Source organism: Rousettus aegyptiacus, unplaced genomic scaffold (genome assembly GCF_014176215.1).
Source record: "Rousettus aegyptiacus isolate mRouAeg1 unplaced genomic scaffold, mRouAeg1.p scaffold_m13_p_2, whole genome shotgun sequence".
In the NCBI taxonomy this organism is placed as follows: domain Eukaryota; kingdom Metazoa; phylum Chordata; class Mammalia; order Chiroptera; family Pteropodidae; genus Rousettus; species Rousettus aegyptiacus.
This window is the reverse complement of record NW_023416295.1, coordinates 54581375-54607092: the sequence shown is the minus strand read 5'-3', so window position 1 is coordinate 54607092 and position 25718 is coordinate 54581375. Positions and strand designations below refer to the sequence as shown.

The 25718-nt window shown below is 31.6% G+C and overlaps 1 protein-coding gene and 1 pseudogene across 6 annotated transcripts in view; one reads left to right on the top strand and one right to left on the bottom strand.

Annotated features, from left to right (window-relative positions):
• KCNH7 (potassium voltage-gated channel subfamily H member 7) overlaps positions 1-25718 on the bottom strand; it is a 405071-nt gene that overhangs the window by 110708 nt on the left and 268645 nt on the right. For 4 of the 6 annotated variants that reach the window (XM_016146430.2, XM_016146424.2, XM_016146425.2 and 1 more), the window contains exons 3-6: positions 25375-25530; positions 9470-9898; positions 4609-4629; positions 4149-4172 (exon numbers count right to left, since the gene is read on the bottom strand). In XM_016146430.2, the coding sequence (XP_016001916.1) occupies positions 4149-4172; positions 4609-4629; positions 9470-9898; positions 25375-25530 (630 nt within the window). The remainder of the gene's footprint in view (positions 1-4148; positions 4173-4608; positions 4630-9469; positions 9899-25374; positions 25531-25718) is intronic. The other 2 variants (XM_016146426.2, XM_016146428.2) reach the window with 2 other exon arrangements.
• LOC118614149 lies at positions 7233-7351 on the top strand (annotated as a pseudogene).

Below are 25718 nucleotides of genomic sequence, written 5' to 3'. Positions count from 1 at the left end.
TATATTTGAACAATAACATATTAGAGAAATATCATTTTATTATAAACTGTTTTCCTTTAATCTCTCCTTTATATTACAGTTAAGGAATCATTTTGCTCTTTAAGAAATAAGATAAAATAGCTCTGAATGTAATTTCAGGATAATAAAATGAGTATAACAAAATCTTTGTTGAAACAAGGGGACATAGGGTCTGATAGGACTGAGAAACCCCTGGTCGATACATGTCATCATCAGATTTGGCCTCAGAATTTACTATGTCACCCAAGTCTGTATTTTAGCTTCTCCTATTTACTGGTGGAAAACATTTCTAAACTGTTGCTCTATTATTCTTTTTTAATTCAGCATTAGAAATTCAATCTAAGTTTCCTTTTAAATCTGTATATTTAAAGAATTTAGCAGAACTTAAAAATATTACTTAGAATAATTTGTGCATACTCCTTATATAACGATGTTTACAATCTATTTTATTCTGAATAACAAAGATCATTATGCATTTTTCCACTGATTTGGAAGATGTTTATATGCAGAAGTCTATTCGAATCTGTAAGATGGTCAGTGTTGGCTTAGGTTCCTCTAAAACCTATCAAAATTTTAATTAAGAAATTTTCAACACTTTAATTAAGATAGGTATTACCAATATCCTTATGTCACCAATTGTAAACTGAAGTAGACAGAATATGAGGCCAAAAGGGAATAAGAATGAAGGACTAGAAATCAGAATACAGGTTTTTTCCTACCTCCTAGATCTAGATTCAGAGAGGCCTTGGTTGAGGATTTAAAGGTGAAAGGCAGCCTCCCTGTGAGTGATCATGAACAGATGGGATTTAGGATTCTAATGAAAGAAAGGAGAATAACCTGAAAAACAAAGTTAAATCAATTTAAAGAAAATAAATGGGCAGAAATAACGGGAAATATTAAATTCAATAGAAAGGAACTTAAAACTCAAAAGCATATAAGAGGACTTAATGGTTTTCAGAGAAACATTTGCAAAAGGGTTGACCAGATTAAATTTTCCAATATACTAGGGGGAGATAGAAAACAGGTGACCAAGAAAACTAAACCAACAGCTGTATAAGGCTCTGTCATATCATAGGTGTCTGATTAAACGTAAAGTAGGCCAGGTTCCAGCTACAAAGAAATACCCTGCATTTAGAGGTCAAGCAAGAGGCTAAAGCAACAACTAGGAAGAATTTTAGATTAAAGATATTTCCAATTTTTATGATGAGTTCATTTAAATTTATCATGAGTTATAAGATACCAAAGGAGAATATATTCTTTTAGATAGTGCTGGAAATATACCTAACAACATCTGATAATTTTTTAAAAGAATGCTAGTTTTACTTTTTTTTTTTTTTTTTTAAATCATTGCTCTTGAGGGCCAAATGGGCCAAGAGAGAAAGAGATAAAAAAAAAAAGATTAATGTTGTTTTCAAATTATTAAGTGTTTACACAATATTTCTTAGGGCACTAAGTTTATATTGCTAAAGTTTAATAAAACCTAAATTTCTAAAGTGACTTAACATTAAGGAAAATGCGAGTGTTATATTTAGTAATAGGATTTTGTACAAGAACAGTCAATAAGCATAAGGGCTTATTTTAACGCTAGAAAGATAAGAAAATCAAATTATTTGTAGTCAATATCCATTTTGTCTGTTTTAGTGCATGACATATATAATAATTTATAGAAGTAAACCTTCACTATTGAAAATCAACTTGCAAATTCTTATAAGATCACAAATATTCAATAATGGCCAATGTAGCTTATGAGATACAGTTATGTTAGAACAATTAATTCCCTTTGTGAGTCTGACAGTTTTTGAGCCTAGAGAGAAAGTAAAAGCTGTAATAAATCTTGAGAGTAGTTTTGTTTCTGACTCATATATCAGATTCTTAGGCAAGTTAGAAACTGAACGTACCATTGTCATTGAGATCATAAGAAGATGGAATAGATAAAAAGGTGAAATTATATTCATGCTTATTTACTAAGTAAGGTAAGAGGTTAATTTTTATTAATGACTTGGAAAGTGGAATAAGCAGAGAAACTACTAAGTTTGATGTGAAAATCAGTTTATGAGTGATTAAAGTAGGATTAGTTTCACCTCTCACACATTGGAGAAATTGTTAAAAAATATGATATGCTCACATAAATAAATAGCATATGCAATTTATTTGAATTAACTTTTTCATTCTTTCATAATGGGTTACACTTTTTTGATCTCTGAAGTCTAAAGAGTCAGAGTGCTAAGAGAATTTATTAAAAAGGAATAAAATTGATCCCAAGAAAAAGGGTTAAATGGAAATTATCCATTTAGAAGAAAAAGTGAGTACCAATTTACTGTTTTTATACTGTGATAATGCATCAAGATTAGAAGTAGCCAGCTAGTACCTCTGCCCAATTCAGGATAGATGAAGGGAAATAAATTACATTTCAGCAAGAAGGATTTAGGTTAGCTCTTTGTGTAACAGGCAGTAAAATAGATTTCCCAAGAAAGTTAAAGAATGAGCTCCTCTGCAGATAGAGATTCCTCTGCCACCTGAACAAAGGAATTCAGACAATATCCTTGTCTGAGGGGAATAAACCAGATCATCTTGAAACCCTTCCAAGTATATTCCTAAGTTATTTATTTTATTTTCATAAAGAAATAATTTTTGGTTGGGTTAGATGTTGAAAATAACTATGCATTTGTATACAAAAAAGTCCAGAAATTTGTCTTTTTTTAAAAAAAAAAAATTTAAATTTAAATGTGGTTTAGAAATAAGGCCAAAAAATAAAAAAATAGAAAACGCAGTTTATGTATTGTCCTATACCTAGTTAGTATATTAATTGCTCTGTGAAAATTTTAAGGGGCCAGATACTTAAATATTTTTTTAGATAGTTTCAAAACCAGAGCCTGAACAAATAATGAAGACTTTGGAGGGCACAAGTATATTAAATTTTTATTAAATTTTCACTTGTTTTCATCTAATTTGGGAGTTTAACGTCATAAATGTTAATATGTGAAAATTCTCTACAATGATTTAGAGTTTCTTAATTATAAATTCTGACTTTTATGATTCATTTTTATTCAAAGACTACTGCTATTTAAATATGGGGTTTGAGGAAAAGGGGTTGGAGGTTAAATAGATTAGTTTATAAGATAAAAATAAAATCACTATAATCTGAATGACAACAATGTAAACTACTAGCTTCGAAAACAAGCAAGCTTAGCTTTCTATTTTTTGATAAATTAGATTAATTTCTCACTGAATTTAAAAGATCACCAAAAAATTAAATGCTAATCATTTATTGCTAATTGTTAAATGCTAAATACAGTCTAATTTCACTGAGGCAACCTGCTGAGAGTTGTCTGCTTTCTGTTTCTTAAGATTATGTTCTGAATTATATCAACTCAAATCACGACCTGCAGCTGACACTAATCTGCTTCCTTTTAGAAATTTCAGTGGAAAGGCCAAGGACAGAACAACCATTACATGAAATCCCATCCCACTACTGGAGGCCACCTGCATAGACCCTTTTTGAAATGCATACAAAATAAAATTGGAATAGAAGTTGCCACAATTTCCCTTATTTTCAAATTATGCTGGGCTGCTGATCAGAAAACACCTTTAGTTTCTAGTGCTATTAATTCATAACTATAACTAGCTCTGAATTAATTAAAGAAACAATTGAGAAATCAATATATAAAACGTCGCAGTGATCAGAATAGCAGTGACATAGGAAAGAGGCCAAAACAGTGAATTCTAAGTAATGATGGTTACTGGTGGAGACGTGTTCATGCAACACACATGCACAAAATGAGTCACTGTCACCATATGCATACCCACAGCAGTCTGCATGGCCTATGTTAAAAACAGCTCCCAAAAGTTTTCCATTTAATGAAAATATGTGATTATTATATTTTGTGATTCCTTGTATCTACTATGATATAGTAGAAAAACGGAAGTGAATTTCAAAATATTTAGCCAAATCCGTATTTATTTAGAGGTATTACCCATTTTAACAATACCCTACAGTAGCTGTAGGTCATGCCAGTGATTTCAGACTAATATAGGACACAATTAAAAATGATTGCTATGTAATATAGAAAAATAGAAAATGACTATCATGCATGTACAGTTTACTACTAACAGTAAGCTTAAAACCATACCCCCTGCCATCCAGGAACGTGAAACTAGTTTTAAGGAAACAAAAGAGGAACAAGTGAAGTGATGCTGTCATGTAGCACTTTGCTTATGTTATTTAATCTTGTACTCAAAAGAAATTCTTTTTTGGCTGAAATAGGCTTATGTGCCTCTTTTACACTGGAATATATTTAGCTTGGTCTTTGTATCTTTCCGAGCAATTTAAGGATTTAGGAAGTGTCCAATGTCAACCTAGGCTTATACTTCTTACAGGAGAAAGGAGTTCATAATCATTTTGGTGACACGACTGAGAAACTAACAAGGTCTCCAACAAAATCAAGCCATGATATCTCTCTCCACCAGGCACCTGGACTAGCTAAGGGCAGCATGATGTTGCATTGAACAGGGCATACAGCAGGCAAGTTAACATGCCAAGTAAAGGGGAATCTTGAGCATCAGATGATGAAATTTGAGTTTGTACATTACCTTTAATATTGCGACCATTGTCTGTTTTGAGCACATAAGGATGGAAAAAGAGAGAAATATAAAAAGAAAACTAAAATTATGTTATATACATTGAATTACCTCTGTAAAAACAGAGGAAACAAAATGTAATGATTGAAAATTTATCTTTGAAATTAACAACATTTTTACTATTCAACCAACTAAAATGCATGTGTTAAAAATAATATTTGCTATCATAAGCATTCATGTTTAAATATGTAAAACATTTATCTTGCTTAATTTAGATGTATTCCAAGATTCAGATTTTATAATTATGACTGTTTGGAGAAAGAGATCCTCAATTGCCTGGAGTTGTGATCAATCTTTCAACCTTGTCAGAAGCCAATTTTAGTGTTGCTTCAACCATCAGTCACAAAGAAAGACTGCACAACATTTTGCATGTTAAGTAATTGGGGGGGATATAATTTCACTTAGTATGTTAATTAGAAGAAATGTTTCTAAGATAACAGTTTACTTTATAAACCAACTTTCGATTAATTACAAATGTATTAATTGCCCCTCCCATAAATGTTCTTCAATGTATATTTTGAAATACCAAATTGTAAGAGTCATCTTATGCAAAAATAATTGTAAGAAATCAGTGAAACATTTGACCATTTAAAGGTAATGTAAAATTTTAAAATTTATGTTGTCATAATATACAGTATAATACCTAGAATATTTAGAAAATTTGTTTATATTAAAATGGGCTGTTTTCAAATCTCGGAAGGAATGTTTTCAAATTTATTTTGTGATTAGTAATCTGACTCTTTGTTACATATTTGCTACTAACAAAATATACATTACTAGTTTTGAAACAAACAAGCTTAAAATAAATGAAGTCATGTCAAAACCATTCAAATATATCCAAGATTTGAAAAATCTGTTCAACACTTGTTGACATCTCTGCTAATACTGTGCTTATTTAAAATCTGGGGATATATTATAATTGTTTCAAAGTTTACAACTGAAGCAATTGCAATAGCGTGACATATTGAATTGCTAGTGTAGACATTGCCTTGGACAGAGATACACAATAAAACTGTGACCTTAGATGACAATTCTCTACTGTCTTTGAGGACCCATAAAAAGCAAATAAGGATTGTGGAAAAGACCACATTATACAGAATTAATTATCTCTATCCGAAGCAGCATCCAAAAATCATTAGTAAAGGAACAGGTGCTTTCAAGTAGTTAAAAATTATAATTCTACTCACCAAAAATGGAAATTATAAATACAAAATTTGCAGATAAAAAAAGTTACATTATATAGTTAATGCTGCTTTGATATTATAAGGCAGAGCAAGTGGTCTGTGTGCTGGTGGTAGCTAGATTTGCCTGTTATTCCTCTATGACAGTATAAGTGCAGAAATTGGGGTAAGCATTTAGAGTCTTGGAGCAGTTTCACAGAGTAGTTTTATTTCTTTCAATTTAATCATAAAACAATTGGGGTTTGTATTTTTATGTCTATTTTAGAAATTTCATTTTTCTAGTAGTGCATTTTTATTGTCATTGGTCCATGCTGGATTAACGAAAAAATTCTGGTCCTTCACCACAATGGTTTGACAAGTACATTCTAAGGTACTTGATAATGTAGATTAAATAAAATGATAACGTAAAATATTATGCACTAATGTATTTGTAAATTATTTAAAGTTATATAAAGTTAGACTATATAGTAGGACATTTCTCTTCTTAAAGTAGGAAACAACAATATGAATTCAAAATCTTGTATATGTGGGATTTAACCTGTTAAGCAGTTACATGAATTCATAAAACTAAAATCGGTTAAAAAATGTTTCCATTTTCCTTTATTGGTTCAGTTTCTAAAATATATCAAATATAGCCTTAGGAAGTGTGGTTCCTCCTATGCTAATCAATGATTTTGTGGCTAAAATTCTTCTAAAGCTGTACAAAATGCTCTTTGAATTTATCAATTGATAGCCAGACATTAATTGTAGTGTCTGCAAGAAGTGACACATTTTTTTTTGAAAATAACATAACTAGGGTGGTGGGAAAAAATTGAGAATAATCTCAACGCTTTGTGTCCTTGTATGCAACCCATACTGAGAAATCCAAATATATTAAATCATCCTTTCCCATAATTGTATTAATAACTGTATACTAAATAGAGATTACATAAAATTAAAAAAAATAAAGTTAAATCATGAAATCTGATCTAACCTGCTCTACACCACTGTCCAATCACAGGCTAAGTCTGTGTCTGTATAAGGTACCGATTATATTTCAATTAATATTCAAATTTATTGTTTATGAATGTTATTATGCTGTAACTCAGGTTCTAAGCAACAACGTCAATCTCTGAAAAATCGATGTAATTTCTAAAGATGACTGAACTAACTGGATTAACTAACTAAAACATATGTCGGTCATTTAAATAACCATGTTGAATATGTTGTTGTTTAGCTGTAGGATCCGTTGCTCAAAGATCAAAATTCAGAGCTCTCATTCATTCAGGAGATTTCAAGCATGCAATTACTATATGGCAGAGGATCCTAGATAATTGTCCAATTTGAAAATTATCCCTGATTTTATTTCTTTCTCTTTTTGACCTTCTTTGGACTACAGATGAAAATGCATGTGCTGTCTGTGGCCATGCCACCTGAACACGCCCACTCCTGTCTGATCTTGGAAGCTAAGCAGGGTTGGGCCTGGTTAGTACTTGGATGGGAGACCACCTAAGACAACCGGGTTGCTCTAGACATAAAAAATAAGGGATTGTAAACTGACAAGGTCCTTACAATCAATCTGTGAGGCCAACCAAGGGTTGTCTCACCTAAAAAAAAAAAAAAAAGAAAGAAAGAAGATGCATGTAATTGTTCTTTTACAGTTTCTCAAAAGTATATAGAAAACCGCTAAACTGTTTCCTCTATTTTTGTGATATGGATTTTTCTCTTTAAATTTTTTCCTGCAAATTCATTTTCTTTCACCTCTTCTGCCCTCTCTACTTCACTTACTTTTTAAATAAAGATCTCCACGTGATTCAATCTTAAGATTCTGGTTTAAATTTTAGAACACTATGCAGCAGGTAACTTGTTATTTCCTGATATATGTGATTTTGGAACATATTTCATGAGCATGGTCATCTCAATTTTACACCAATATTTTATTGAGTTTCTGCCATGAATTAGGTAATTATTCTGGATACCAATGCTGCAGAGTTAACCATACCAGATTTGTGCTGGAGGAGCTCATAGCAACATAATTATTAGCTTGCATATCTAATAGGAATGACAGACAAGCATTTAATGTAGAATGCATTAAATGCTATCATATATACATATATGTATGTATGCATATATGAACACTGTTTTGCACACTCAAGTGTAAAATTATTTAATTCCTCCAGTTTGGGCAAGGGAAATGGGTCCTGATGGCTATGAGAAGCACTTCGACGAGGAACAAAGTTGGAAAGAGTATTCCTGGCAGAACAAGGTAAGGAAATAAAGAAATGAATAACACATTTTTGGAAAAAAGCAATTAGATTTGCACAGTTTTAGAATAGAGTAGATAGGAAGGGAGGGAGTCTTGCAGAGACTAGACTTGGAATGAGGCTTGGAAATATCTGTGACTAGCTGGTGAAGTGCCTAGTACCTAGTACCCTACACTAGTACCCTACTGTAGTACCTAGTACTCTAACCTGTGATCAGATTTATGTTTTAAAAAGAAAACTAGCAGGGGCAAACATGGGTGATGATGGGCACTTGAATGCCATAAAAGGATAGCGAGTCTCTCAAGAAACCAAAGTGATAGTGTTCAGAAATGTGGAACTAATGCACCCATGCAAGAGGCACTCTGAATTGTGGACCCTCTGAAGAAAGTTCAGTGACTGCAGCAAGGTTTTACTGAGCCGTTAGGGAAGCAAAACATTGCTTGAATTGACTGTGGACTTTGGAGACTGGCAGTCCTGAGTTTGAAGGCTAGCTCTGGCACTCTATAACCTTGTGCCAGTTATTTATTTAGCATATCTATACCTCAGTTTCCTCATCTATAAAATGGAACTTGATAGTAGTTCCTAACTTATAAGGTTGTTATGAGAATTAAATGTGTGTCAAGCACATTTGCCTCTCAAGTAGTAAATACTCAACAAGTGTTATCCATTATTGTGTTAATGATGAATAGTTTTTGTCATTACCTTTTATGAATCTCTATTTTTACGATTAGCTGATATGAGAATGTGAACAAGAAGAAGCCAGGGAGAAATAAATGAATTCTGACTTTGCTTTTCAAATTGTTTTTGGTTGAGATCAAGACTTTCAGGTTTTATTTTTTGTTTGTTTGTTTGTTTGTTTGTTTTTGCTTTTGTTTTGTCCCCTAAACCTTTCGTCTTTCTTCTACCTATTTCCCTCCCTGCTCCTAATCACTTTATAGCTTTCTGATAACTCACTATGTACATTTCATACACCTCTTCTTTTGGAAAGAGTTAGTAAAATAGTCTTGTGATGGCAGACCACTGCTTCTGTGCATAGCTTTACTGCTTGGTAAATGTAGCAAAATTAACTATGCTTGAGATAATAGTGACATGACCTAAAGCCCATCTTATATTAGGCATTAATTCATTAACATGCCATAAAGTAGGCAGATAATGGTTATTATATCATTTTAGAAACACAGATGTAAAAACCAGAAAAAAAAATTATTCACTAGGGTTCAAAGAGGGAATCAGCTAACAACTCTGAATGTAGGACTCATTCTTTAATAGCCTTTACTGACATTTCTTTCCTTAAGGCATAAGGATTAATGTTATAATAAAAAAAATGTGGAAATTACTTTTTATTATCTATTAATTTATATTTTCATATTAAAAAAAACTCAAACATACCTTCGCTGGCATGTCGGTCTCTAAATATGTTCTTGGGGTGGACACTGAATCCTTCAATATCATGAACTGAAGAAGCCCTTCGTATACTACAAAGGCTTTCCTTTGATCTGGAATGAGTCAGCTGGGAACTTGACTGCAGCATATCAGGGTAGAGTCGGTCCCATTGCCTTTTGGGAGAGGAATGGTCAAGAGGTCCAGATATATTCACTAAGGGGGAACATTTGCTGGGCTGTATCAAAGCTTTTGTATCATCTGCTTCGGAGGGGCTGCAGCTTTCTTTCGTAGGAGACTTAAAGTGCTTCATGGCTACTGAATCATCACTGTGTTTAGATGAATCAATTACTACCACATCGGGGTCCTCTTGTGGTAAGGACTGCTTTCTGTAAGTGAGAACTCTCAGACCAGGGAATTTGAACCCAAAAAGTTTCCCTACAAGTAGAGACAGGAAATAACATTATTATGAGACAAAAGATATATCCCTTAAAACAAATAAACCAAAAAACAAACATTATCGACTCATATTTAAATACCATGTAAAAATAGTTATTAATCAATACAATAAATTTACAGTTGGAATGAGGGATATTGTAAAAAACTTCCAAGAAACCAATATAAATTATCATATAAGTCATAAGAAAATAGTAATTTTACCATGTTTTTGGTGGGTAGATATACTCCAGTGACATAAAAGCATTATTTTCATGACATGAAGTTGCTTTGGTAAATTAAAAACATATGTATACTATACATTCATTCTTTAAGGCAGTTTGAAGAATGCAGCACAGTTTAGAAAGGAAAAGAAGGGGTGGGCACCATATGTGAAAAGGACAGACATGGGAAGATAATCGCACATGCGTGTGTGGTTGGAGGAGGGTGTGTTGCCGTATTGAAAGTAAGAGAGAAGGAAAAGAGGTGGGAGTAAGGAGTTGGCCTGACATATCTAGAAGGTTTTTATTGGATAATATTGTGAGTTGAATGTGGATAGAAAAAGCGGGGTCAACTGTGTGTGAGACATTCCTCCTTCTGTTTGGAATTCTCACAAGCCTTTTGGTTTCAGAGAGAGATGTATGGTAAAGACAGGAATTTCTTTTTCTTTATTATTTTTTTTTCTGAAATTTGAGAATGTGGCAAGAAATGTTATACATATTTCAGAGTGGGAGATATTTAGAAGGTGCTAGTAAATATAAATATGAAGCGTAGGCAATAAAATGAAAATATTGGCTAATAAACACATAAGGTCACTGCCAGTAAAGATGCAAATTAAGAGTATATCATTTTCCACTCTTAATTTAGCAATAAATGAAAAAGAAGCATAACATCTAGTGCTGGCAAAGGATGTTGGAGAGTGTCTGACACACTACTGGTGGGATTGCAAACTGCTACAAATTCTTCAGAAAGTCATCTTATATCTATTAAAATGAAAAAATACATTTTTCATTTGACTCAGAAATTCCATTTATAGAATATTGCAAGGCACAAAAACTAGACACAATTTGAATAGCCATTAGATGAAAAATGGTTGAATCAGTTTTAGCATTTTTATAGTTTGAAATCTTATAATATTCTTTAAAAACAAGAATATATATGTTTTGAGTAGGTTATTCAAATATAGTGTTAAGAGAAAACACAAGTTTCAGCCTGATGTATTTATGACTACCCTATTTCATTAAATATAATAAAAGCCTATATTTGTCCATGTAAGTTGTATGACAGTAAAGAAAGCTGTGGAGGAACATACTCTAAACTTTTAATGTTGATTGGCTAAGTGGGTTTGGAAGTGGGGGAAGTAGAACATATTGCATTCTTCTTTATATATCTCTATCGTCTGTTACAAAAGCATGTATTCTTTTATAATAATTTTAAGAAAACTAATAAGGTAAAACTTCTACTCCTAAAAGAAATGAAACAATGAGAGAAATCAGCCAAACAATATTGTATAATTCAAAGCTTTTCTAGTAATCGTCTGTAAAATGCAGTTTCTAATTTCTACTGCTAACACAGTAGCCTAGGTCCACATCACCCATGCCTATACAATTATATATTTCTCTTCTAGTTAGTCATGACTCTTCTGCATTTTATTTGAGTGCACTCTTCTAGTGGATGGTCTCATGTACACACATATTTTCAATTCCATTTTAATCCACTGACTCGTAAACCTATGTCTCCATCCCAGACATCTTCTCTTAGTTCTAAACTTGCATAGCTAATGGCCTCATTAATATCGTTTAGAATTCCTAAATACACCTCCAACTCTCATAGTAAACCCGACCTCATGATTTCTCTCTCCAAGTCCAGCCCTCCCCCTTTTTTTTTTTTGAGTGAATGGCATCACAATTCATTTAATCATATAAGCCTGAGACTTGAGGACCATTCTATTTCTCCCATCTCCATCCCCAATATTTGATCAATCCCCTAATTGTATTCATTTCACTTTGGGAATATGTTTTTAACGATAATCATTAATAATAATTATTTTTACTTCTCTCATCTCCACTGCTCTCACTTTTGTCTAAGGGGCTATTGGTTCATCTGATTTCTTGCAATAGAATGTAAATTACTTTCCACATTGCATCATATTGTTTATCCTTTAAAAACATTTTTTATCTTAAAAAATTTACTTTTGATCATGTAGGCTAATGTTTAATTCTTCACTGCTCCCAGTAACTTCCTGCTTTGGATGAAGACAACTCCATCCCCACTCTGCAGCTTCATCTTTTTTGCCTTGCCCTCTAGGATTCAGCCACATGGACTTTCTGATTCCTTTGGAGGCCTGTGCTTTCAAGACTTCCTTGTGTTTGCCGCATTTTACCCTTCCTACTTAGCACAACCTTTAGGTTTTAGGTGCAAGGTTATTTCCTTCGGAAAGCTCTTCCTTCCTTCTAAACTAGATCAGCATCCTCTTCAACACATTCAACACAGTTACTGGTTATACACTGTTGACTCTCTTATTAACATTGCACCCCTCTAGTAGACTTCAGGTTTTATTGAAGGGCCCCTGTCTGTTTTGCTCACCCAAACCCAGTTCCAACAGAATGTTTAAGCATGGTAAATGAATTTCCACAAGCAGATTCTAAACTGATAATGTACTTTAATTTTTACTGTAGAAAAACTAGAATATTTGAGTGTTCTGACTAATTTAATTAGAGAATCTCAGCCTCCCGAAACTATTTACTGAAAACTCCTATATTTACCAAAAAGGAGAGACTGAGTTGAACTCAGTAGCTCATGGAAATGGTGAACTGTATATCAAGATTTATATGCCTAATATAACTATTATCATTAATTTCATCTTTTTTCCAGAGGTTATTAATTGCTCCATTCAGATCCTAGAACACACACAAAAGTGTTTTCCAACTCCTTATGATCTAGTGAATTTTCTGTAACATACTCATTACAGGAAATTTTAGAATTAAACAGGTTAATTTATTATTGTAAGTTTTCAGTTGTGGACTAAAATTAACAGTGTTAAATATAATCGCAATAGAATTTATCTTTCTGGTAAAAGACATGACACAATGCATAGACAAAGCCCAAATATGCTCAGCATTAAACTCTGGATTAATAAAATGTAAATGAGATTAATCAATCTGTGCAAGTAAGACTAAGTGCATCACAGCAACTGTTTTACAAGCATTCTTACATAATTCTAACACTTTTATAAGCTCAAATAAATTGCCAAGTTAAAAATTAGTGAACTGCATCCAAGTCATTTGATTAGTTCTTAATGCACGTAAAATTGAATTATAAAGCAGTTTACGAATCAATTCTGTAAGCTTATTGCAATGCATTGAAGGTCAATACATGCTTTTATTCATTTTTCATCAGTTACATTATCCTCTTCCTTTAAAAACAATTCAGTGCCTTTCTTAAATTAATGACCACATAAGGCATTTAATTTGCTCCTATAGTTTAGTCACATCCAGGGTGGTACAGATGGTCTTTTCTGCATCACTAGGTTAATATGACCATGTTATATTGCATTAAAGATTTAGTTATCTAACTGCAGTTCATCCGGAAAGCATACGGATTGAGAATTTTGCTTAATGCTAGCACTTTTGGACATGAAACATAAAACATAAATGAGTGTAATCTTGTTATGGTTCTTAACATTGAAAAACACCCTTGTAAGTTAAGTCTCCATAGTTTACTATATTTGTATTCTAACTTGAATAACTAAAATAGTTACCGTTTAGCTTAGTTACTAAAGTATTCAAAAAATCTAAAATACAAACAGCAGAATAAGGTTTTTTTTATACATTTTTTACATATTCTCCCAAATAATTATAAGTATTGATAAATTACTCACATAAACATGATTTTGTTTAAATAGACCACTTTTATCTAAGAGGGTGTGTAGTTTCTAACATTTACAAACTTTAACTATCACCAGACATGCCACTTATGTGAAGCTGCTGAATATAAATTTGAAAGTTGCATTTTCATGTATCTTGTGTCATATTTAACTAAGAGTTTTTTATTTCTCAACCAAGAAGACACAACAATATTCTCATTGTCTTTCTCTTTGAAAAGCCTAAAATTATTACTTTAACCAAATATGTAAAGATGTGAAATATTAGGCTCAAGGTCAAATAGGAAAATCAGGGTAAAGCTGGAATAAACAGAAGTTTTTCTGATTTAATTTTAGTTTTACCCAAGGTTTTGTGTTTTCTCAGACCATAAATATTTACCTGAAAATCTACTGAGAATCATAACATTTTCCTCTAAATAAATGTAGACAATTTTTGTATATGATCTCAGAGCTTGAATAACAAAACCCCATCCCCCAATGAAAACCCTTTCATTAACTTCCTCTAGGATTCCTTAGGATTAGTTAACTCTTAATATATTTCTTACAGTTTTGACTTATTTTGGTCATATCTTTGTGCTAATCACAGTTCTCACAAAATTAGAATGCTCGCAACTACATTGCTACTCTCTCTTCTGGGATAATGAGATTTTAGAAAATGGTTTTACTACATTTTTCTAAATGAGAAGATCTTATCAATTTGAATTGTTATCTTCTCTCTCCCCACCCTCTCTCTTTCTCTCCCCCCACCCCCAACCCCTTGCCCCCTGAGAGCTAGTTCTCGTCTACTAGAGTTTGGAAGAAAATTATTGTGCCGATTTGAGCTCAAACAATTTTTCTAACTTATCAATATACAAAGAAATGTTATAAACAATATTTCTTGCAGAAAAACAAATATCTTTGAAAATCTTTCATATTTTCCTAATCATTGAATTGTATTATAACTACAAATTCTCCAAAATTTTCTTGGTTCAATTTCTCATAATTTTTATAAACTCTTAGAATTTTTATTATCTAATAATATTACTACTAACACCTTGTTAAATATAAATTAGAAGAATTTTATCCTTGCTTGATTCTGCTTAATTAAATTATGGACTGAAAAGTAGAGAGAAACTTAAGTTCAAGCAATCATACAACTTAGATAAGATAGCGGGGTAAGGAGAGGGCATGTGTGTGTGGGGGAGCAGGGGGAGTAAAGTGGGGGATCCTATTAAGACCATGAATAAAGATACTTTTCCTCACAAAGGATTGAGGGTGGTGAGACACATCTCAAATTAGATCCGTGAATACAGACTGTTCATAAAGTTTCATGGGGAGTGTTCTCAGGAGATGTGCCCATAAGGAAGTGAGGAAGACAAGATCGGGCAGAGGGAGGTAAACTGTTATGAAAATACAGTTGAAGCTTCAGCAAGTCCTCCTTGAGCTCTAGAGCTTGACAGCCATTTAGATTTATGCCAAATTGAAGCTAGGGTATCTGATCATTATACCCTTGCATCAGCTCCTTACTGGCTACAGTCGCCATGGGAAGTGCTATAACCTTGGATCAGGCAGTTAGTTTCCTGCCTATGACAATTCCCAGCAAATGGCTGAGCTGTGCACCCTCAGCAGAAACTATTCCAGCAACAGGGCCGTCTCAGCCCTGAGGTAGGTATCGCTGCGGGGCACAGTGTCGAGGATAGAGGGGGAAGGATAGCCAGTTTTTGGTCTGAAAACAAAACAAAACAAAACAAAAAACTCATAATCTAAATTAAGCATACTATCAACTTTTATTACACAAAATAAGGATTTATGAATTAATGTCAATATACCTTTATAAAATAAGGGTATTCATAAGTTTGACACTTAAATCGAAAGCCTTAAAATTATTGTGAGATTTTTCTCTAACCAAATAGCTCTATATGTGCAGAGAATCATGACTGTAATCTGAGTCAGAGAGAGCAGCAGATCAAATTTGATGGGAGAAATGGGAAGATAAAATATCTAGCTTTTATTTTTAGGAAAATATTTCCATAGAGGTACCTGGCAAGAACAAGTCTTTCTTACTCCTAGCTATATGAGGGGCTTTACAATGTTACCCACGGGCTGCCAGAGTGACTCAGACTATGTCAAAGATGGCAGTACATAACAGACTGGGAAAAAATATCATGCCATGTGAACATAGTACTGACCTGGCTAATTTGACTAGTGAGTGACAGATGGGGCAGTGCAGCTAGTACAGGTTCTGGTGTTAGTGACAACACAGGATCACAGGGGAGTACACTGACCTAGTAGACCTGAAGCTAAATATGAGACTCTTTAAAGGAGCAGATGTGGTCTGTCACGCCTTGGAAGACTAAGGTTCGTGAGACACTTAGGTTGAGAGATACCAGAGAAAAAGCAAGATCTTATGATAAGTATATACAATAAGCATAGGAGAAAACTAGAATCTTGAAGCAATGTGAGTACTGATTCAGTAGTGCAGAGCTCAGTGTGTGGAGGACAGGGGAAGTTAAGGCTGCCACATGCGTGAGGACAATCACAGGAGCTGCAGCAGCAGAGAACTTCTGGAACAGGTTCACAAGGCTGATGATGTCTGAGAGGCATTGTTTCCAACTGGGCTGGGTCATCATGAGAGGAAAGGATAGGAAGATAAAGCAGAGACAGGACGGGTGGACTGCTTTTAGTCACCAAAGGTTGTAATTCCTCACTGAAGAGGGATTGGAAATGAAAGCAAACACACCAATGTTATACATACCTAATTAGGTTTCTACATGATAACTGCTTAATAAATCAAGGAACGATTTACCAAAACTGTTTTTTTTTTTCTTGTTTCTCTTCGACTGATTTCTTCCATTTTCAAATGCCAAGTTAAAGAATCCATTCAAGTTGTGTTAAAGTAATAACATGTTAACCTAGATTGATCTGGAATTACCCTGTAGTTATCAAGTTATCATTGACAGGGACATTCTTCATGGAGTATTCTAAAGACAAATGGCACAAACACCCAGCTACCCAAATGCCGTATGAATAGGGACTGTGCCTGCTTTGGGGGTTGCTAAGTAACAAAATCTTCTAAATGATATGCACATCATGGCTCTGGTGTAGACATGCTAATTTAAGTGGTCATTACCATTCTTTGTTAATGAAAGGATAATGCACTGTATTTTTCAACTACTAGAAATTTTTTTGGTCTTGTAAATATAACTAACTTTGCCCAACTCCTAGGGGGAAACATGATATAAAGTTGATTGCAACCTATGACTAAACTCTTCTCAGATTTCTTTTAGCGACCATGTCATGGTTCTTTTCCTATGTCAAATTTAATCTTTAAAAAGAGGAAAGTTACAAACACATGATAATAGTAAACATCAGTTACGTTGTAAAACTTTTAATTCAGTTGAATAATAGATTGTAATGCTCTATAGTAATGCTCCCTGAGTGGGAAACTATATCACTATAGCAGCTCTTCATCTTTGAATTAAAGAATGACTTTTAGCACCAATGGAGAATAGTAAAAACACTGTGAATATCTTTCTATAAACCAAATATACAACAAAATTTTTGTGTTTCTTAGCTTGAGGTCCAAAAATTGAGATACAAATTTACAGAGTAATGTAGCTATTCAGACAAATATATATATCTTATGTGTCAATTATTCAGAATCTTGACTCCAAAGTATATGAATACATTTTTAATAGCTTAAATTAGTTAGATAATTTTCTAAATTACCAGCTATATTTTGTGTGTGCAGACTTAGCTTTAGTCAAAATTTTTAAAGTAATTCAGACTATTATTTTAATAAGCATGAAAGTAAAACTCTCCTCCAATTTGGGGAGTATAATTTTAATCATTTCAAAGATAGCAAAATCTCCTTTATAATACCTTAATAAGATTAAATAAAAAAGTTTTATTTTGAAAATTACTGTGAGAATAAGATACTATAGAAATTTACCTTTATTTTATAAGATTTACGTTTAGTTTTACTTAAAATTTATAGTTTAATATAAATATTAATTAACTTGGGCCAGTAGTTTTCAAACTTCGGTGGGTATCAGAATGATTTAAAGCAATTGTTAAAACATGGATTGTTGAATTTCTGTCTTTCTGAATCAGTTGTCCTGGAGTAAGGCCCAAGAAGATGTCTTTCAAACATGTTGCAAGGTGATGCTGATGGTCTCACACTTAAAGAATCATTGACTTAGACAATCTGGCTAATGCTAATTCAATGTGGGAAAAAAAAAACAACTTAATTATTAAATATAAAAATAACTTATTCATTTATTGTATTTTATAGGTATGTATTGGATACTTACTATTTCCAAAATGTTGAAGATACCTGTTGTGAACTAGAGCTAAACAAGTTAAAAACATAGAATGCATTCATTTTCTGTTTGTATGTATATTGTTAAGTCAGTAATTTTAAATTTGAAATAGCTTTCCTCAACCCCCTTCAGGAAATTTTTAACAAATTAAAATATGTGTGTATTTGTATGTTTGTGTGTTGTGTGTGTATGTGTGTCTGTGTGAACCAGACTGCTGATTCCAGATTACTGCTACAAAAGAGAAGAAATATAAAACATAAATATACTTGTAAATTATTTAAAATGAAATTTAAAAAATCTTTTATTTAAAAATAAAAGTAAGATTTTCTTAAACTTGACAATAATTTACTTTAAAATTAATAGTGTAAGCTAGAACACATAATTTGACATTTTGCAAATATTTCATAGCAACAGATATATCAGAGCAAAAAGAAATAACTAATTTTTCCTATTATTTCCTTTAGATGTGGCCTCATTTTAATGGGTAGAAAAACCATGATTTTCTTATTCATGCTGCATTATTTCCATTTTTTAGATTGCAGAGTTCTTACAGAAGCCATAAATGAGAAAACACGATGCTTTTTATTTTGTATTTATATTTATTACATAGGAATTCACTGACTCAATTGTGCAGTATTTATCAGTTTGCTAGATAGACCTATCAAAATAATACTCTCCTGTACTTGCTTCATTCTACAGGATATGAGTCATTTATTTGTGGCTGGTCCTGTATCTTTGACAAAGAATGTTTGTGAAAAATTAGTTCTTTCTGTAGAAAGCTGTTCACTTTTCTTGTGTAGTGTTCCTAAACCTGAATCTAATTTTTTTGTCTTGAGAAATCATCCACTACTTCATCTAATACAAGTTTCTAGGTTTCCAGAACTTACTTAGCTCAATTTATCATACTCCTTTTTTATGGTCCATCTTTTCTATTGTGTATTTAGCTGTATTGTGTATTTTCTATTACTTAATCTTCTCAGTTTAATACTTCATTTTCATCTACATTTCTTGTGTGGTCACTTCAAATTTTTTCCTTTATTTTGTCTACAATTCAAGAGAGACATTTGAATTGACGAACTCGAACTCACACCTCAAACAGTTGCCTTTTCCCCATTAGTCTCACTTAAGCCCAACACTTGGGGGCACATGCACACATGTACACACTCAGTTAAATAAAAAATTAAGTATTTTAAAGGTAAGATGTTTCTGCGAAAACATATGTATCAACACTTGATTTTCTTTTACTTATTTTTGTTTTACTGTCCACCCCTAGAACAGCAATGTTGGAAATAGGCAATAATATTATTTTACACAGTTACTACAAATAATACTAAGTTACACTTTAAGATAAAAAAAAAATCAGCAGGAGTTTGTCAAAGATCCGACATAATACAAAACAGAAATTGGATAGTATTAGAAGCTACTAAGCATAATTACTCTCACTTTTCTGCTTGATCTAACAATCAACTCTTCAAAAACTGACACCAAGTAAAAAGAAATTTAAAACATATAATGATAGAATGGTATAATCAAAACCCAATATACTGGTGGAAAATAATGGGCCATTGTAATACTTTGGAAAGAATTTTAACTGCATTGTACTCTCTCCATTGATTCCATGTATGAGTGACAGCTGTAGTATAGGGAAACTACACGTTTACAAAATAAATAAAAAAAAAATCTCTTCTGAATTTTCTGTTACTTGTACATGGGATACTATTTTAATCACCGAATAATGTTACAAAGATTATGTATTATATCCTGGGAGGCTACTGCATAATCTTCCATTCAAGAATTCAGTTTCAATTCTCTAATTTGCATTTCAGTTTGAAATGAATACTTTATTAAAAAAAAATGCTCTCTTTACCATGTCATTGATATATCTTTCCCATTTTCACTTCCATCCAATTTGATGGCCCATTCAATAGAACCTTTCTATGGGAAAACTAAAGAATCTGTGAAGATGATGAAAACACAAAACTAGACTCCCCTCAAACAAATTATCTTATTGACATTTTTGACCAAAATACAGGATGACATTACCTAAAGTATACTTTCAGAAATCAGTCAATAAAGACTTTTTTTTTAGTGGACAATACGAAGAAATCAAAACAGTCATCAACTTAAAGAATAGTACTTTGGCATTAAAATAGTTTTTTATAGTACTTCAGTTTTGTTTTTAAATATGCCACCTAGGAGACTGATGAATCAATGCTTTTGATAGAGAATTTTTTTCAAGTGTAGTATTGTTCAGAGTTAAGTATTTAGAATATTGGAATCATATTACATTAAAATATCTGTCCCAATATTGCTTTAACAGAATATTGTATTGTCACTTAGACATACTGGATAGTATAAAAATTTTTCAGCTAGTATACATTTGATTTGTCATTATACTTAGGTTTACAACACAGGCTTTTGGACTGTGTTGTTTTTATTTTGCATATATTTTGCTATCTGAGTTTATATATAGTATAATGATTTTTTTTCAAATATTAAAGATTTGTGATAAGACTTTCAATTTCCAATAGATAATGACAGATAACTAAATTCCAATTTCCTCAATAAGGGAGTGAAAAATACCCATAAACTGTGCCTAAAGAATAATAAGAAAAGAAGACCTTATAAATCTTAATTTACATATAGACAGAGAAATAACTGCCTAAAATTAGCAGAATTGGCTCAGGAGAGCACACTGCAATACAGAGTCTGGCAGAAACTAAGTAAAGAAAGGGGAATACAAAAGTCTCCTGGGAAGGGTGGAACACATATTAAATAGGGTTTACCCTCCGAATGAGAGAGCTCCATACTGAGTAAGAAATACTGAGAGCTTGTCAATGACCTGAATGAACAGAACACTTGTTATTAGAGAGACAATAGAAAGCAGTTTGAAAAGTACACAAGGCCCCAGATAGCAGCCTCAGAAAAGCCCTACTTCTTGGAGAGGTTCAGGGGACTTCAAAGGTGAAATTGTCCCTTGGAGGCAGGGAAATAAGAAAGCAGCTAAATATAAATTCCCTTTACTGATGTAAGAGGAAATAGAAGGATCAGAGGCCAAAGAAAAAAAAGGGGGTGCCATATATTTTAAAGAATAAGAGAAAAACAAATAAACAACAACAAAAAAAACACACCCAAATTTACAAACTCTTTGCAACGTATGAATGAGTCTTTGAACTGAAAAACTAAAAAAGCCACTCAAAGAAGACTCTTTTTTTTTTTTCTCTAACCAGATTTCTTGTTAATGTTGGTCCAAGTCCTGCATGAATAGATAGAAACAAGAAAACTCTACTACCTGCACAAAGACATCATATTAAAAAAAAAAAAGAAAGAAAGAAAATGAAAACAAAACATACTTTGTAGAGAAAAAGTATGTTAAAATTCTAGTTATAAAACAGAGGATATACAAAATGTATCAAAATAAATTTAAAATATTTTAAATCAGCAACTGAAGATATGAAGATTATAAATTAGAAATTCAAATACACAATAAAAACTGTACAAGCAGAAGAAAATGCAAAGCAAGAACTAAAAATATATAGGTAATAAATTCAGAAAGTAATAAAACAAAATCATCTAAAAAATTAAGACCATATTACACACTACTCACAAGAAATATAGGTTAGAAATGAGATAAGCCAAGAAAATGAAAGAGAAATAAAGAGAGAAAAAAGAACCAGAAAGTGGTATATATGAAAGAAGTTTCAACATACATATTATTTCAGTCCCTGAAGAAGAAAAACAAATTATATTTAAAATTATAATTCAATAAAATTTCCTGAAATAAAAGAGAAACTGAATTTATATATTATAACTGGGAAAACTGACTTATAATAGTGAAATCCAGATATATGTTAATAACAATTTTAGACTAGTCCCCTTTGGTTTGAAAAAGGAGTATCAAGGTCTCCTGTTATTAGTTTATTTCTAAAATTTTCTGTGATTCAGTAAATATATCAAAATAACTTACAAAGTACGAATTAAGTAGCAACATTTGATGCAGGAGAAGAGTGGAACAATATAAGTTTCATGAGCAATAAAGTGTGAGTCAAATACGTCTACCTAGGCTGTCCTTCCAGTGTCAAGGCTACAGGTAAATTTTGTTGGACATGGAAGAACTCTGAAAATATTTTACCCATGAATTTTTTTTTTTTGAAGAGAATGAACTTTATCCAAGGTTATGTTTGAGAAACTTTTGCAAAAAGAGTAGTGTTGAGCGCTGAAAATATTTCGTTAAATATTTAAAACTGTACAAAAGTGACATACTGGGCAAGCTAGAAATATCTCAACCAAGCAAAACAGGATGAAAAGACAGAAGAAAACATTAAATAAGCTCAGTGAATGCCTTGTTGGTAATAGACAGTGGTCGAATTTTATAATTCAATCTGACAAGCTGAACAATAGAAAACAAGGTACACTTAAAAGTGCAAAAGATAAGCACTAAAAAATAATAAATATTATTGACTAAAATTTCATGGTGAAAGTGGAGAAAAAGAGTTACAAGCCAATTTTATTCTTGCTCATAGCATGGAATTAAAATATATCAAAGGAAAGTAGGAATGATTAAAGGCATTATATAAAAATTTCTTATAAAGATAAAACCACTAGAAAAAAATGCAGATGTTGCTAAAAAAATAAAATGAAAAAAAAAAAAAACGGGATAAAACAAGCAAGATACACACAGTACAAAAAATATATATATATATATATCATAATGAAATACTTTAAGAGAAACATATTAACATGGAATATGTTAGTATTAAGATAAAATATATTAGTTATGTCAATAAATGTAAAAATCTATTACAGTTATACATAAAACAAATTTAGAAGATACCAAGGAAAAATAAAGAGAAATACTCTAATAATAGAAGACTTTAATGTATTTCTTTTAATCTAAGACATAGGTAGAGGACAGAAAATAAGTAAGGATATAGACTTGAATAACGTCATAATAAGATAGAGTTTTAAAAATAATATTAAATTTGTAACCTAATATTCTCAAATATCGCCTTGTTTTCATGTTCACATGGATCATTCCTGAAAATTGATAAAACCTTAGTAAATTAGAGAAGAAATCAGATTATTTTTCTGAAGGAATTATAACATTGTTACCAGTACTTGAAGAAATTGCACATATGCAGAAAGAAAAATAATAGATGTCTCCCCAATGAATATCAATGCAAAACATTTAAATTAATTTTCAACAAAGGAATCCAACAGCATATAGCAAAATGAAATACCTTATGTTTGAATGTGGTTCCTTCCAGAGATTCACTGATGGTTTCATATTAGTAAACTCCATTAATAAAATTTACCACAAAAATAAGAAAACAGAACAGTGCGTTCATTTCTACAGATGTTAAAAGGCAACTTACAAATTTCAACACCCATTCTTAATAAACATAAATCAATAGAAACTTTCTTAAAATTATAAAACACATACAACTCAGCCCACATGTTATCATTTGAATTAATGAAGAACACTAGTGGCATTCACACAAAAAATGGAAATAAGGTATGATGTTAACCAACAACTTCTTTTTAATGATACATTGAAGGTAATAGTCAGTGCAATTAGACAGGAGGAAACTATCATATGTATAAGCAAAGGAAAATATAAAGCAATCTATTTGATATGATGATAGAATACTTGAAAAACTCTTAAGAGTCAACATATAAGAAAACTACAATAAGCTTATAACAATGTATAAGCTGTCAACTAAGAAAATTCACTAAGATTACAAGATATAAAATAAACATACTCAAAAAATCAGTAGCCTTAAAAATATGAAAGAGAAGATCCTACTTATAATAGCAGCAACAACAACAAAAGTTAAATGTCAAGTAGCATACAATGAGGAAAATTTAAAAACACCCTTAAAAGATGCAAAAATTAGATTTAAAAATCAAAATATATACAGAATATGATTTTGTATAGAATGACTCAACTGCATGAAGATATACATTTTCCTCAAATTAATTTATAAAATTAGTGAGATTTAATAAAAATACGAAAAGGGTTTTTGTATCTAGACTAGTTATTTCTAAAGCTCATATAAAATGTTAAACAAGAAATAACCCCAAAGCCCTGAAAATTAATATCAAAGAGAGCATATCATATCAGATATTAATTGTATATTTAAAATGGTGTGATTCTAGAGGATAAGTATACCAACAGAACAAAATAAATTTGAGAAATAGACTAAAGTACACAAGAAATTTTGCATGTGATAAAGGTGGTATCTCAAATTACTGGTAACAACAAACACTTCTAATAAATGAAAAAGTGGAAAGCTATTGATAAAATGATAAATTAAATTTATACCTTGCATTATAAACCAGCCTAAAACTTAAATGCATCAGAGATTCTGAAATATAAAGCCATACAAGTTCTAGATTGAAAATGAATTTGCTTACAACCTTGGAACAGTTAAAGCTCTTCTAATATAACTTAAGAATTCAGAATCAACAAGGAAAAAGGTTGATAAATTTAGTTATATTACCAAAAAACAAAAAGAAAAACAAAAAACAGGCTTTTATCAAAAAAAAAGATAAAAAATCATTTGCTGCAGAAGCGATTTGCAACTCATTCTATAATTTGAAAGAAAAAAGACAAAAAATAAAAACAAAAAACAAAAACAAAAAAACCACCTGCAATTGAATTGAAAGTATATACAAGAAATGAATAGTTGACAGAAATGTCCATAGTGCTTAAATATGAACCTCACTCATAATAAGAGGAATGTAAACTAAAACTAATAGAGTTATTATCCACCTATTATAATAACAAAAATCAAGAAGGTTGACTTTCTATTAGTATAGCTTTTGGGAAAATGTCTAATATATTGCTTGTGATAGTGTAAAATGGTTCAAAACATAAAGAGGGGAGTTTGGCAGTATCTAAAAAGATACATGTGCAACTACTCTTTGACCCAGGAATCCTACTTACAGAACCTACCCTGAAGATACTTTTGTCCAACAATATACATATACACATATGAAAACATATATGCAAATTCATTTTGGCATCATTTATAATAACCAAAGTTTGGAAGTAACCTAAATGCCCATCACTAGGAGACTGGTTCAATTTACTATGGTATAAGCAGTCAAATGGCTTTGAAAGCAATTCTGTAAGGCATGGAAGTGTAACATTAGCTATGGCTTTTCAAATATAAAATTATTTTACTTAAAATGTGAACATATTTTGAGAACTGAGTCAAAATGAAGAATGTATTTAAATTATTACAATAACAGAATATCAAAAACATTATGTACATGTTACTTTTACTTACGGTTGACAGTTTTGACTGGTAATATTGGGTTTACCCTCTCTGGGGAGGCAGCAGATTCCTCATCCGTCACATACTCAAAATTAATGATAAACATCATGGCCACACCTTCTTGGTTTTTCACTGGAATTATGTGAGTGTTACAAATGAAAGTAGACCCTGAGGAGATGAAAGATGAGTGTTAGGTCAAAAATATGTCTCCATTTTGAAGTATCAATAATATTAAAATTTTAATAAACCCTGTAGAATTTTCTTTCTTAAATGGTCACTAAAATTAAATTTAAATTACTTTTATTTTTAATTTCATATTTTTGCACATATATTTGCTTAAAATATGCACAAATTTT